At 50.6% G+C, this 15342-nt stretch overlaps 1 protein-coding gene across 1 annotated transcript in view; it reads right to left on the bottom strand.

Annotated features, from left to right (window-relative positions):
* ANTXR1 (ANTXR cell adhesion molecule 1) overlaps positions 1–13834 on the bottom strand; it is a 197874-nt gene extending 184040 nt beyond the window's left edge. The window contains exon 1 of the mRNA XM_038551488.1: positions 13683–13834. Coding sequence (XP_038407416.1) covers positions 13683–13834 — 152 coding nt within the window. The remainder of the gene's footprint in view (positions 1–13682) is intronic.
* Positions 13835–15342: the final 1508 nt, after the last annotated feature.

The following is a 15342-nucleotide window of genomic DNA, read 5'->3' as shown; positions in this document are numbered from 1 at the left end:
GCATTATCATCTGAAAATTTACTGACAATACTAATTAGACATATATTTGCCTAACTGGCTTCACTGGTCATTACCACTTCCTTTAACTAACAACTATTACATTTAAATATTTTTTTAAAAATCTTGATTCACTTTTTTTGTAATTTCTTGAAAATTAGCCGTACTCTCCTTTTTGGAAGAATCCATATCTATTTGAAAATGTTTTTCTATATTTTTCACATGTAAGGGACATCTTTGATAAATATAACATTTTAGGCCATAAATTTATCCATCAAAATTCTCCACCATTTAATGTTGCAGAGCTTCCACAGGTAACCTGTGTCTTTTCCACTCATAAAATTCTTCTTTTGTCATTGAAATTAAAAATGATCACAAGAATGCCTAAGTACTCATCTCTTTCTTTTTTTTTTAAGATTTTATTTATTTATTCATAGAGACAGAGAGAGAGAGGCAGAGACACAGGCAGAGGGAGAAGCAGGCACCATACAGAGAGCCTGACGTGGGACTGGATCCAGGGTCTCCAGGACCACGCCCTGGGCTGCATAAACCACTGCGCCACCGGGGCTGCCCCAGTACTCATCTCTTTTAATTAGCTAATTACATTTGATTGCTACTTGGTAAGCCTATTCAATCTTCATTTTCAGGTTTTTCTTAAATCAGGAAAGTTCTATCCACTCTTTGAATGTTTCTTCTAGACTATTCTTTAGCAACTGAAATTATCTGGTATATTGGATACCTATTTTTGTCATTCACTATTTATCATCTTCTCTCTCATCTTTACCTAACTCATTTCCCTATTCAAATTTGGAGAATTTCTCAAAGAAGCCTTCATCACTTATTTCATTTTCTTCATTGTCAGTTCTGCTCTTTACTGCTTCTAGGGTGACTTTACATCTTTCCCTATTATTTCATATTTTGTTAACTGCTCTAGGTTCCTTGTCTTCACATCCATATTTTATATTTCATAAAATACTCATTTTCTTCAACATCATTGAAATTATAATACATACAATGCTAAAACTGACCTCTTCTGCTTTGAAAATTCTTTCTGTATATACGTTCTTCTTGGACCTTGGGAATTTTGTTTAATCCCTTGTTTAAGTTGCTGAAATCGTATAGTCGGCCCTATTGTCATCCTTGAATGTGGTTAAGGTGTAATTGGGTCTGGTATTTGCTTCCCAAATAGTTTTTTGTGTGTTTTTTTTTTTCTCATCTCACATTTATAAACTTCTCTAAGAATTCAAATCTGAGAAGGGAGTTGGTTTTGATGGTTTAAGTAAGCTTATGTTATTGTTCCATCACTTAGAGAAGAGTAGCGGACGGAGTGGACACTCATCATTTCCCACAGATAAATATCATCCTTGCAAGGTTTGTGTGTGCATTTTGGACATGGTTACATCCATCCAGCTTGTGATTTGCAGGAGTTTTTGGCCTGGTCTCTACTTCAGGTTCATCTTTTGTTATAGCTGACATCTTTCCTGATCCCCACTATATCCACAGAATCAAACGCGCCATTTCCCTGGAGACCCAGGATCTATGGGGAGGACTCAGTTAAGCTGGGTAGAACTACTGTCATGAAGATGGCCGGTGCTCATGAGTTCTCTCTTTTGTGGCTTAATTGCCCCTTGATTATCCAGTGCAGCTGCTTTTGCACAGTCAGAAGGGCTCCAGGGAGATGGTTCTCATCCCTCTTATGTCCCACTCTTCACTTCAAATTCACTTCCAGACTTGGGATTGTTCTTGGGGCTCCTTCCAAATCTTCCTCTACATGTTTTCTACAACTTGGCAACAGAGTTGAAAGTAGATCCTGGCTGACCTCCTTCAAACTCCGTCCATCTGTTCTGTGTCTGGTGGAATTTCTTACAAGTGTGCTGCATGTCAATGTCCTTAGTCTTTGGATCTGATGTAGGTTCCCCCGGTTGCCTCCTCAAGACTTTTTCTTTTAGAGGGGTGGAGCAGCTGTAGATGATAGTGGGGTAGGTGGTGAAGGAGAAGCTGTGTGTTCAGATTCCGTTTCAGAAGTCATAAACAAATTGTCTTTCTTATCTCCCACTAAGAGCCTCAGGTCATTAAATTTTAGTTTCATCATTTATGATGCCCTGAAAGTGTACTTCCAAAAATCACCAATGCCTTTATTTCTACTGAAGCATACAGCCTTTCTCAGTTCTCATTTTGCTGGATGCCTTTATAATATGCATAAATACAACACACAGTATTTATTGTTTCAACAAACTGATTTCTGAATGCCTAGTAGGTCCTTCTGAATCTGTAAAGATTAATAATTCCAACACTTGATATTTCTTAAGTATTTACTAAGCATCAGCATTGGGCTGAGCACTCTATATGCATTGCCATTTAGTAATAGTAGCTGGCACTTCTGAGCACTTTCTACATGCTCATAGGATTCTGTTCAAGGGCACAACCCCCCTCTGTGATAATATTATCTCTCTCTCTTTTTTTTTTATTTTTTTTTACAAATGAGGAAACTGAGTTCACAAAGAGGTTAAGTAACTTGCTCAAGGACACACAGCTAGTTAAGTGGTAGAGTTGGAATTTGAACTCAGGTGTCTGGTTCTAGAGTCCACTTTTAGTCTAAACATCATGTTCATAGTCTCCTTTCTGGTGTTTAAACCTGTGCCCTTAACACCTATGCAACAGTGCCTCCCCACGGAGGGGTCAGGAAATGCACAGTTACAACTGATAGTGTTAGGTGCCAAGATAGCGGCAAGTACCAGAAAATTTCCACAAATTGTATGGGAACTTGGAATTTGGGAGTGGGTATACCAGGAAAGGCTTAAAATTGAGGCACTTGATGGGAATCAGGAGTGCTGAATTGGTTGACCATTTTAATGGAGTAAAGCGTGCAAAGAGCTTCAGCAGTTTGGCCTTCAATGGTCTCCCCTTTTGTTTCTTTGACAATGTCTTTTATGACAATTAGTAATCAGGATGGCCGTGTAATTTAAGATCCAAACAAACATTTTCAAGAGTAAAGTAAGAAGCCATTAATAATTGTGCTGGGACAAGGAGCATAAACCAGTAACGTCCTGGGACATGCATTTATTGATTAGTGTTTAGATTATGGCTGTGCAATGACATCTTGAATTTCCTTTTATTATTTTGACTGGTGTGTAGTTAGTTATAGGATATATCATTTTTATTTGTTGTATGATTTCCGTAAACTTTGCATTTACGTTCTCTTGTATGTGAAAAGTGATGGCAGGATGATTATGATTATGATTATAAAAGGATTCATAATCCTTTGGCACCAAGGTCTTGGGAAATCGAACTCCGTATGAAAACGAGGTTGACTCCCAGATCTTGGTCTAAGTGGCTGGGTTTGCGGTGATGTCAATCACCAAGACTAGAAATAGAAGAGGAGATGATATTATGGGGGAAACAGTGGGTCATCCCTCCACTGAAATTCTCTCTCCTTGCCTCAGTGGCACAATTCTTTGCTGGTTCTTTTCTGACTGTTCTGGTAACTTCTTGGCATTATTTAGTGGAGTTTCTTCCTTGGTGCAGACATTCCTGTTAGCAATTCCTCTAAGGCTGGATCCTGGCCATCTTTGTCATTAAACTCCTGACATTTAAAAAATCCTGATATTATCTTGATATTATCTAGATATTATTTATTATTCGTATTCACATTTTTGACTTACTACCCTTGGGCTAACACCACTCAAGACTTTATTCTCGATCCCAGTGTATAAATCCAGCTGCCGACTCAGCATCTCCACCCAAATGTTCCACATGTTCAGACTCAACACGTCCACACCGAGCCCTCCTTCCTTCTGAACCCTATTCCTTATCCTCTCAATGCTTTCCTCTCCCACATCCCATGTAAATCAGGTCCTAAGCTCCTCACAACAAAAGAGCTCTCAATTTCATTTATTCTTTTCCTCATTCCTACTTCAAGAAGAAGTGAAATAATAGATAAAACACACACATAAGCTTCCTATTGTTGTCTGTAGAAAACTTTAATCCTATTACCTATTGCTGACATGAAAATAATCCACTCTTCCCAGATTCTTTCCCTGTCACGTTCCCTGTCATGCTTACATCACAAGGATGTGGGTCACCTTACTTTCCTGTATGTTACTCCTTTGCCAGAATGTCTTTTTTTTTTTTTTTTTAACTTGGTCACCTGACAAAATCCCGCTGAATGTTCAAATCCTAGATCCAAAGCTACCTCCTACAGGAAGCCTCCTAAGCCTCTCTTATGTCAACCAAAATTAATTATTTCATCAACTGTTTCCCCAGCCCTTTGTCTCTTTATTAAACTGTGAAATCTTTGAGAACCAGGGACCTCTTGGGCATTTTGAAATTCCAGAAGTTTGACACCGTTTGAAAATTCTTGCATTGAATCAGTATATTCCTTCCCCTAAGCAGGCAGCTCTGCTCAGAATCTAGAGGCGTCTTTTGCTGGAGGACCACATCCTTTCTCTACACGGGTAATTACCACCACCACCAGGACCGCCAGCAGCATCATTACCACTACCTATCTGTCCTCCGGGTACTCACATACCAAATGCTTCATTAAAGGTTTTAATCTAACATGATTTACAACACTTCCATGAGGCAGGAGTTTTAATACCTATTTTATTGATAAGAAGACTGAGGTTCAGAGGGGCTAAGTAATTTTCACTAAGGTCACAAAACTTGGTAAGAAGGCTGAGCTGGTGTTTAAAGCCAGAGATGTCTGATACTGGAGTTGGCTCTCTTAACCCTTCTGCTTGAGCCTGGTTTACTCCCATGAGGCCCTCGGACCACACTTTCATGCATGAGGTCTTGACAGAAAGGGGACTAAGGACTACCAGCAAGTGCCATGGCTTAGATATGCATGCACCTGTGATAGGGCCAGGGCACACTGAAGGGCAGCACATGGCCTATCTGACCTCTGCTCTTCCTTCTCCATGTCAGTGGGGCTTTCCTGCCACTGTCTCAAATAAGAACTCTGCTTGGAGTCCAGCTCTGGGGTGTCTGCTGCCTCAGCTGCATCCTCGCCATAGAGGAGAAAGGTCATCATCATGGGGCAGCTTCCTTGTCTTCCTGTTCTATCTTACCACTTATTGTGGGAGGGAAAGACCCACATCAGAATCACCTGGGAAGCTTTTCCAAAATAGACACGCTTGCCCTAGCCTCCTCAGGTTCTGGGGGGGGGCGGGGGGCGGTCTTGGTTGGGAACTACTGGTTGAACACATTCACTTCTGAGGTCTACGATTTCCACTGGCCCTAATCACTGAAACCTTTTCATTTCTTCCAGAAAAAATGCTCAGATGTCGCCCAGGGGTGCTAGGAATCAACATCGTTGGCGTGCCTTGCTCTGCCCTGCAATCTTTCAGCCAGGGGTTCTCAACCTGGGTGGTACAATCTCATAGGAAGGCGTTCAGAAATAAATGTAGAGGCATTTACTGATTGGTTATCACAATGACCAGGAAGGCTGATGGCATTTACAGAGGAGGGATCAGAAATGCTAAGTATCTCACGTGCCCCGCAAGGAAAAAAAATGTCCCACCAACAATGCCGACAGCAACCTCACGGACAAACACATTTGGTGTTTGACTCAGTGTTTGAATCAGCCTCTGCGATACGCTGACATCCTCTCGGCTCAGCGGCTGCAGTGCTGTAGTGTCCTGGGGGCTGCCCTCCCTTGCCAGCCACTCAAAGTCCTGATATTCCATAAACTAGGGAACAAGAGATTCTTAGTTTTCAGATATTCCTGTAATACAAGGGTGGCAGGGAAGCTTGTCTAACCTTCATTTCTGCTTCCCATTTAACCTAATTTAATTCCCTGCCCACGAAGATGTGGGCGGGAAGGGAAGAAGAGAGCAGGAGCCAGTTACTGCCTTATGGGCAGATTTGAACTATCATGTCTGACAGTACTCCCAGGTTGATGAATAAATGCAAGATCTAGCTCAAAACCAACCCTTTCCCATCAGCCTTATGGATCCTTGCCCTCTCTCAGTGACTACTCCTTTCTTGCTTACTCAGGCCAGAGCGGTGTATAATTACAGGTTTGCAGTAGAGGTTTTTAATGCCCACCCATATCTGGCTTTCCTCTCCTTTTAGATACGTGGGAAGATGAAAATTTTCACCCTCTTTCCATAGGGTGAGCCCAAGTGGCTGGTTCTGACCAATAGATTGTCAGTGGAAGGATGCCTGGCAGTTCCCATGGGGGCATTTCATCAACCCAGCTGAGAGACCCTCAGCAACCTCTTCCCTCGTAGCTGTGACGGTGGAAGCTGGGGTCAGGAAGACATCTCCACTAGCGTGGCTCCCAGGGCAACTACTGCGAGCAGAGCCCCTGCTGACCGCCCTCCGACGTGTAGAGTGGCAGAGATTATAACCAAAGGTTTAGATCTTTGTTGCTCTTCGCCACTGAGATTCGGGGGGATTGTTTGTTACCACAGCATAACTTAACCTATCCCGATCGATATGGAGTTCTTCTTTGCATGTTTAGATATTTTTCATCTTTGTGCGTAGATCATGAGTCAGAGTGGCTTGGGTTTGAGGCTGAATTTCACCACTTAGAGTGACCTTGGCTGACCTTTGTAAACCTCAGTTTCCTCATGTGTCAAATGGTGCTCATGACTGTACTAACCTGATGTGGTTGTAAAGATTACACGGGGTAATACAGGCAAAGTGCTACACCTGCAGTGCCTGGCGGGTAGCAAGGGCTCAGTAAACATCACTTATTATTTTTCCTTATTGCTGATCTAAAATCAATTTTATTGCCCCCTTCCCCAAATCCTCCAGGAGCCTTGAGCTTTGGCTGCCCAGAGTCCTTCTGCCTAAAAAGCAAATAGTCTGGGACTGCTTCTTGCTTCTTTTATATTCCCTATAGCCCCCAGAACAGGGACACGGAGTTATCCATATCTCTGAGTACACACTTGTGATTGGAATTGAGAAAGTACTTATGTCAAATGAATGAAAGAATCAGCCAAACAGATGAAACCTAATTCTCCCCCCCCCCTCCTTTTTTTTTTCAGTATAAGACTGGCATGTCTGGGAAATGTCAGGAAATGCCCAAATATCCACTTGGTCTTTTGTTGCCAAGCGATCGCTGGGAAAGGCAAAATCCAGTCTCTTGGCCACACATCAAAAATAGGCACACATTCTAAATCAGCAGAAAGCAAATCCCATTTGCACTTATGTGACAGGCAAGTCTTGCTAAGGATGCCAGAGTTTGTTTCTGGACCTCTGGGAGCCCTTTAGCACTTGAAGATGATTACAGGTTATCTTAGGAAGGGCGCCTTCCTCCAACACTCCTGGATTCTATTCTCAGCTTGACACTGAGTTTTACCAGGTCTCCCCGGCTAAGGAAACTAGAGGTAATTACCTGGCTGACCCAGACAGAAATACACAACACTTACGCCATATTTACTTTTATTTTTGACCCAATTTGAAGGCAGTTCTACCATCTATTACCTAGTCTAATAAGTCCTCTCCAAACCTGGAACCTAACTGGAGAAACATTTAAAACCAACCATAAAACCCATTTCAATACAAAAGAAAAAGAAGAAAAAGAAAGAAGAAAGAAAGAAAGAAAGAAAGAAAGAAAGAAAGAAAGAAAGAGAGAGAGAGAGAAAGGAAAGAAGAAAGATTACAGCCCCTGAGAAACTTTTTTTTTAATGATGCCTTTTAGAATTATTATTGTAGCATTTTCAAAATACCTTGTAATGGCTCTTTGTTTCCTTATTCCGAGCTCATTTTGCGTTTTCATCTCCCGAAGCCCTCTTCCTAAGTATCCCTGCAAACTGCTACCCCTGTGAATTCCAACACACGTACAGGGTCCGATTTCCGTTTTTCCATCAGGTACAATCTGAGCAAATGAACACGTATGTGCCCTGGCAGCGCGTCGTCCTCAGGTGTCCCGCATGCACGCTGGAGGCCCACCCATCAGCTAAGCCCCCCGGCTGGAGATCCCCAGGGCTGCACGGGGTTGGGGTCCCCCCAACTTGCAATCAACCCAGGCGGGTCTGAGAGCGGAGCAGGAGCTCCTCAACTAAGTGATGTCGTGATGCTTTATGTACCGTCATTTACTGAAACCCTGACGCAGGCCTTTTCATGCCTGGAACCCCCCCAGCCCGTCTAGGGGGCCTGCATGTGCCGGGGGGCCTCTCCCACGGCCAGCAGCCCCCCAACCCCGGGCTGAACCCGCCTTCCAGCGACAATGCCAGCGCTCGCCTCAGGACCGAGCAGGGTCGTCCTCGGGCACATGTGAGGATGCGCAAGAGTCGGGACACCTCGCTCCTGACTCTAAAGGTGTCTTTTCTAGCTGGTAGTTGATGGGAACCCAGGGGCGTTTTCTCCGGAAAACGATGCCACACCTGGTGGCCACGTCCCCAGGCCCGGGTCACAGGACTGTGCTGGGCCCCCGGCCCTGGAGAGTGAAACCCAGCCCTGGCCCTACACACCAACCCCACTAGGGGGTCATCTGGTTGTGGTGCCAGCGTGGGGCCGCGGGCGGGGACAGCATGGGGTGCCCTTGAGTGGGGAGAAGGGAAGGCAAAGGTGGGCGCCAGCGGACGGGAAGGAGCGGCAGGAGGAGCTGGGGAAGGAGCACGCGCCAGGCCTGTGGGGGGTCCCACGATGGCAGGGTAGATCTGGGGCACAGGCTGTGGCTCTGGAAGGTCCTACAGAGGGAGCTCTGCGGTGCTTACTGCCCCCCCACCCCCGCCACCGATGGTGACCTCCGTCTGAAGTCCGGGGCCTGCACGGCCGCAGCCAGCCCTTCCTGAGGCCCGTGACGGAGAGTCCGCTTCTCCCACTCCCGTAACCAATCGTTCTTATAAAACAGACCAACAGGATCCGTAAGGGTGTCGTGGGGAGGACCCTGGGAGAGAGGACGGGAGCCCTCCGGCCGTGGGCCACCAACGGAGGCCTTCGTCCTTCGTCCGGGAGAAGCCAGCGCGCCTGGACGCTTCCCTGCTGCAAGCGCCTTGGGAACGCGACCCCGATCCCCGACTGAATCCCAGCGTCTGCCTTCCTGGCCACAACCGGAGAAGCATGTTTAGGCGAACACGGAATTCGTCGGTCGAAAGCCTCGGGAGCCGGGGCAGCAGCCCGGTGGCCAGCGCTAGTGCGGCCCGGCTGGTACCACGGAAGTCGGGGGTCACCACCAGGCCCTGCGCCCCGCTCAGAGGACGCGACGGGCCATCAGATGTATAATGTGGGTCCTCTCCGGGCCACATGCATCTGGCTAACACCTGGAATGAGCTGAGTTCTAATGTCATGGAAAAGAAGAGAGCCATCACCGGGAACCCTGTCACAGGGGTTGAGGGCCGGGACAGAAAGGTCCCCTGTACAGGGGCTTCAGCCTGCAGCCTGTCCCGCCGGCCAAAGTATCTCGGATGCCCGAGGGGAGTCCGCGCTCCTTCCCCCGCTACTCGCTGAGCCTGGGTGCTGGGCAGCACCCTCCGAGAAGGTTCTTGCTAGGGCAGGAGACCGTGTCTTCAGGGACCCCCCGGGGCCTCTAGGCAATCGCTGCGGTGTAGCCCATCCCGGGCTCTGAGTTGGACAATCCCATAAATCAGCCGGGGCCGAGATGGCAAGCTAGGAGCGCGCACCCCATCGAGTACCAGCGATTGTTTCATTCAGCGAACACTCTCCTTCCTCAGCCACAGGACAACCGAAGCCGCCAGAGGAGCGCATCTAAGCGTACAGGGAGGTGCCTGCACAAGGGCCGCATTCTCTCTTTCCTGGAGCATTTCGGGGCCCCCCTAACGTCCTGCACCGTATCCTATGATGCATTTGGAAATTTATTCCGGGATTAGATAGTGAAGAAGCAGCAGCCTCTACAATCGTATGCTGGGAGCCCAGCACGCTGGTTAGACAACCTCCTCACACTTGAAACAACTTTTTTTAAAAGCTCCAAGTGACTTATTTTCGTTGAATATAAAAGTAGCATATGCTCATCATAGAAAACTTTGAAAGTTCAGAAAAACACCCCAAAAAAGAAATTAAAAATCTTATCTTCTAGACAGAAATACAATTGAATTGCCTGTTCGGTAAATCCAGAAATACACGTGTGTCCTTAGCTTTTTCACAAAAGTAGAATCGTAATGTACGTAACATCGGTGATTGTATTTTCGCCCAAGGGTACATGACGAGCATGCACAGCAAGCATGTCAATACTACGCCGTATCATGCCTCACTTAATAAATAAGTTGTTAGACATTTAGGTAACTTTCAGCTGTATTATTATAAACATAGAGTCAACATGGAACAACATAGAGTCACTTGTTTGAGACCATCTTGGATTTTTCCTTTTGGATGGAAAAGTAGAGCTCCCCCCCCTTTTTTTTTTCTAAAAAAAAAGCCTTTGATACATGTTGCCAAATCACCTTGTCTGCACCATCCAATGCAGTACCCACATGTGGTTGTCTCAACTAAAATTAATTAAAAAGAAACAATATAACAAGTTCACTTCCTTATTCACAGTAGCCACAGGTCAAGGTGCTCAATAGCTAGGTATGGCTAGTAGACACACCTGGCCGGAGCAGGTAGAGAACATCTCCATTATCACAGAAAGTTCCTTTGGACAGCCTGGAAAGACTACACAGATTCACATTTTCCTTAGTAAGATATGAAAGCGCCTTCCTCCCACAAGTTGGCCAATATCAAACATCGGTAATTTTTTAAAAAATCTTTGCCAACTTAATAAAAATTACATCTTGTTCAATTTTTTCATTTCTTGACTAGGGAAATTGAAATTTTTTTGCTTGTTTACTGATTTTCATGTATCTTTTGTGAAATATTTATGTACCATGCCTGTTTTCAACTGGGGTCATCTTTTTAAAACTGCTTTTTCTATATTAAGACCAATCTTTAAGGAGCAATTGATGTCACAAAGTTGTTGTGACTTTTCATTATCCTTTATCTCTGGCATTTTTTCACTTATGGAAATGGAAAATTTGAGTCTATTTAACTATCTTCATAGTTTTCTTTATTGCTTCTGTCCTGTTTTGAAAGCTCTAAGCCTAAGATTACAGTAATAGCCATTTAAATTTTCTTCCGGTTGTTTCATCCTTTCATTGTAAACATTTAAATTTTCAGTCCTTCTGGAATTTATTTTGGTGTGTGGTGTAAGACATAAACCTAATCTTTTTTCTTTTCCCATGTTACCATTTGTCCAAGAATCTTTTTTTTTCCTTCTTCTTTATTTTAAGTAGGCTCCATGCCCAGCATGAAGGCCCCGAGATGAAGACCTTGAACTAAGATCATGGGTTGGACACTTAACCGACTGAGTCACCCCAGGCGCCCCAACATTTTTTAAAATAAGAAATGAATTCCCCAGTGACTTGACCTTCCACTAAATGCTCTCATATTCCTGGATTTCCTTCTCGATGTTCTATTCTGCCTATCTGTTTTTTGGCCTTTACCATCCTGTTTGTAATAATTTGCTTTATGGTACATTTTAATATTTGCAGGCCTCAGCATGTCTTCATTATCTTTTTTCCTAAAACTGTTTTTACCAGGTTTTTGTTCCCTAAGATAAACTTAGAATCGTTTTGTTAAGTTCCTCTCACCACCAAAACAAATTCTTGCAGAACTTTGATTTAAAAGTTTAATTCAATTCAAATTAATTTGGGGAGAACTTGATTTTCTCTACTGTATATGGAAGCACTCCATTCAGGGCCCTAGGGGTTCTGTCTATTTTTTTTTTTTTTTTCAAGTCTTCCTGTATGTCCTGCAGAAATGGCTTTTAGGGGAGGGGAAAAAAAAAAAGGTGCAGCACCATGGGCACCTCTGCCTTTTCAGACACAGCCTCTGAATCTGTGAGCTGTTGCTCCCAGCCACTAGAAGCAACAAAAGAAATTCCATTTTTTCGGTACTGGAGTATATTTTCAGTGTCCACTTTCTCATAAATCTCCAAGAAGGAGACCTCGCTTTTCATCCAAAGAATCTGGAGTTCAAAACAGCCCTTACGGAAAACTCAAACTCCAGGGGCGACTGCAAAGCACATTTGGTGTCTCGCGGGCCAGCTTATTTTGCAGGACTCTTTTTCCAGCTCGCAAATACTTTCCAGTCTGTGAAATGCATCTCCCGCCCCTGCTGGAGCGCGGCCTCGGGGGCACCGGGAGCCCAGGCAGGGCAGTGGGGCGCGGGCCCCCCAGGGCCGGGGCTCAGCAGAGGGCAGGGGCTTCGGCGGCCACAGGGGCTGGGCCAGGCCTGGGGGCGGGGGTCCCGGGGCGCTGTCCTCCCCGGAGCCCACCCGTGCAATTGCCCCCGAGGGGGGGGATGCTGCCCCGCCGGGCCCGCGCCCCGTGTGCCCCCCGCGCTGCGCCCCGAGGAACAAAGGCCGCGCCCGGCGCAGGCGGAGCGGGTGCTCGGGTGGGTTTTTGTGTCGCCAGCCGCCCTGCAGCCGCGCCGGGCCCGCGCCCCGGGTCTCCCCGAGCAGATGCAGCAGGGCCCGCGGCATCCTCACGTCCCCCCCCACCCCGGGCTCCCCGGTCCCACAAGGCCAGGCGGAGACGGGCCCCCGACGGCCCCGCGGGCTCGGGAGCGGACGGTGCGGGCGCCCCCGGGACCCCCCGGGCCTCCCCACCCCGGGGCCCCTGCGGCCCAAGCCCCGCGGCAGCATCCCCCAGCCCAGGCTGCAGGGCGCGCGGCACTTACTTGTCCAGGATGAGCTACAGGTCAAAACCCCCCAACAGGCTGGAACCCCTTGGCCACCCCAAGCCCCGCGGCAGCATCCCCCAGCCGAGGCTGCAGCGGCCCCCGGCACCTCCGGCCCCCCATCCCCCCCGCGGCAGCATCCCCGAGCCGGGGCTGCAGCGATCCCCGAGCCCCCCGTCCCCGGTCTCCTGAGCTCCCTCGGTCCCCCCGACCCCCCCGCGGCAGCATCCCCGAGCCCAGACTGCAGCGGCCCCCGAGGCCCCCGGCCCCCGAGCCCCCCCAGCCCTCCCCAGCCCCCCGCGGCATCCTCCCTGGGCCGGGGCTGCAGCGCCCCCGAGCCCCCAGCCCCCCGAACCCCCCGAGCCCCCAGCCCCCGCGGCATCCTCCCCGAGCCCAGGCTGCAGCGGCCCCCGACCCCCCAGCCCCCCCCGCGGCATCCCCCCCGGGCCGGGGCTGCAGCGCCCCCGAGCCCCCAGCCCCCCAGCCCCTCGAGCTCCCCCAGTCTCCCCCCCTCCCCCCGCGGCATCCCCCCGGGCCGGGGCTGCAGCGGCCCCAGCTACCCCCCAGCCCCCGCGGCATCCCCCCCGGGCCCAGCTGCAAGCTCCCCCGAGTCCCGGCCCCCTCAGCGCCCCTCCGCGGCATCCCCCCCGGGCCCGGGCTGCAGCGCCCCCCGAGCCCCCAGCCCCCGCGGCCCCCCCCGAGCCCAGGCTGCAGCGGCCCCAGCTACCCCCCCAGCCCCCGCGGCATCCTCCCCGGGCCCAGGCTGCAGCGCTCCCCGAGTCCCCGGCCCCCCCAGCGCCCCTCCGCGGCATCCCCCCCCGGGCCGGGCTGCAGCGCCCCCCGAGCCCCCAGCCCCCGCGGCAACCCCCCCGGGCCCAGGCTGCAGCGCCCCCGAGGCCCACCAGCCCCCGCGGCAATCCCCCCCGGGCCGGCTGCAGCGCCCCGCTAGCCCCCAGCCCCCGCGGCATCCCCCCCCGGGCCCATGCTTGCAGCGCCCCCGAGCCCCCCGAGCCCCCCGGCCCCCGGCATCCCCCGGCCGGGCCGCCGCGCGCCGCACTCACTTGTCCAGGATGAAGTAGAGGTCGAAGCCGCCGTAGCAGGCAGCGCCCGCGTCCTCCCGGCGCCCCCCGTGCGCGGCGCAGAGCAGAGCCAGGGCGGCCCAGCCGAGAGCCTGGAGGCCGCGGCCCAGCGCCGTCCGCCGCGCCGTGGCCATGACCCGGGCCGGTCAGGGACGCGCCATCCGCCGCGCTCCCCGGAAGCAGAGTGGGCAGGCCCGGGGCCCCGGCACCTCCGCGGCCGGCCGGGCTCGGGGTCCAGGCGCGGCCGCTCCTCCTCCGCCTCCGCCGCCTCCGCCTCCGCCGCGCTGCTCCCGGCGCCGACCCGCGCGCCTTTGTCCCGGCGCTTAAGTACCGCGGGGGGCGGGGGGGGGCGCTCGGGGCTGCTCGGCCTCCGCTCCCTCCCCGCCCCCTCCCCTTTCCGACTTCTTTTGGGGGGAGCGGGGGCAGGGAAGCAAGCTCAGAGGGTGCCCCCTCGTGGCCGCTCCCGCCCCGCCCTGCCCGGCATCTCCCCGCGCGCACCCCGCTGAGGCAGGGAGCCTCCCACGAGCGACCGACCGCCTCCTCCAGGGAGCCCACCTGGGGCGGAGGCTCTGCAGACAGGCCTTCGTGCAAATGAGTCAGATGAATTAGGGGCGCGCGGGGCCTTGGTGACCTGACCCCCTCCCCACCCCCCCAGCGACCTTCCTGTCCTATCAGCGCAAAACAGGCGGTGGGGGCCAGGCCTGTGGCTGGGCATAGCCTGGAGGGTCCCCAGACAAGGACTGCTCCGGGCCTGGGACAGCCGGGCCTTCCAGATGGTCCCCATCCCCAGACTTTACAGATTCCCTGACAGGTTCTTCTTTTCAGCCTGTGATTTTTTTTTAATTTTTTTTTTTTAATTTATTTACGGTAGTCACAGAGAGAGAGAGAGAGAGAGAGAGAGAGAGAGGCAGAGACACAGGCAGAGGGAGAAGCAGGCTCCATGCACCGGGAGCCCGACGTGGGACTCGATCCCGGGTCTCCAGGATCGCGCCCTGGGCCAAAGGCAGGTGCTAAACCGCTGCGCCACCCAGGGATCCCCTCAGCCTGTGATTTTTGAGGGTTTTTTTTCACTGTGTCTTTGACTTAGGACAGGGAGTGAACAACTCGCAAGGGCCTGGACCTTCCAGATCATTCGGGGACTGGCAGGGCAGGCCAGTGGGCACCTTCTGAAGCAGGGATCCTCTGCAGAGTGGATCCAGGTGGGAGCTCAGCTCAGCTTCACAGATCTTCCACCCCACCCGCGGCCCCCAGGGAGGCTTCAGGCTCCGTTTCCCAGCATTGTTTCTCCACACACACGTCTTCGCCTCCATCTGTGATGCTCTAAGGCACTTGGTCCCTGGTGTGACCATCAGTGGCAGTTCCCCCCCCCCCCCCAGGTGTACCACGGAATCCTAGTGTCTTCACCAAGCAATAGTTTTGTTGCCAAATACGTTTTGGGGTTTCATAAAGCATTGCACTGGCCTGCCTCGAAAACGATCCTCAATGTCCCTTCTTTCCCGGTGCTAACACACCCCCACACAGTGGATAAAGACCGATTTATGGGCAGTCGGTGAGATACTGCAGAAACGATGACGCGTGACTTCTGAGGCGAGGTCACAGAAGATGGTGTGGCTTCCTTCTGGCTCTCTTGGATAACTTGCCC

The sequence above is a fragment of the Canis lupus genome, chromosome 10, assembly GCF_011100685.1.
Source record: "Canis lupus familiaris isolate Mischka breed German Shepherd chromosome 10, alternate assembly UU_Cfam_GSD_1.0, whole genome shotgun sequence".
Taxonomy (NCBI): domain Eukaryota; kingdom Metazoa; phylum Chordata; class Mammalia; order Carnivora; family Canidae; genus Canis; species Canis lupus.
Note: the sequence above shows the minus strand (reverse complement) of the source record. Positions and strands in the feature narration are given on the sequence as shown.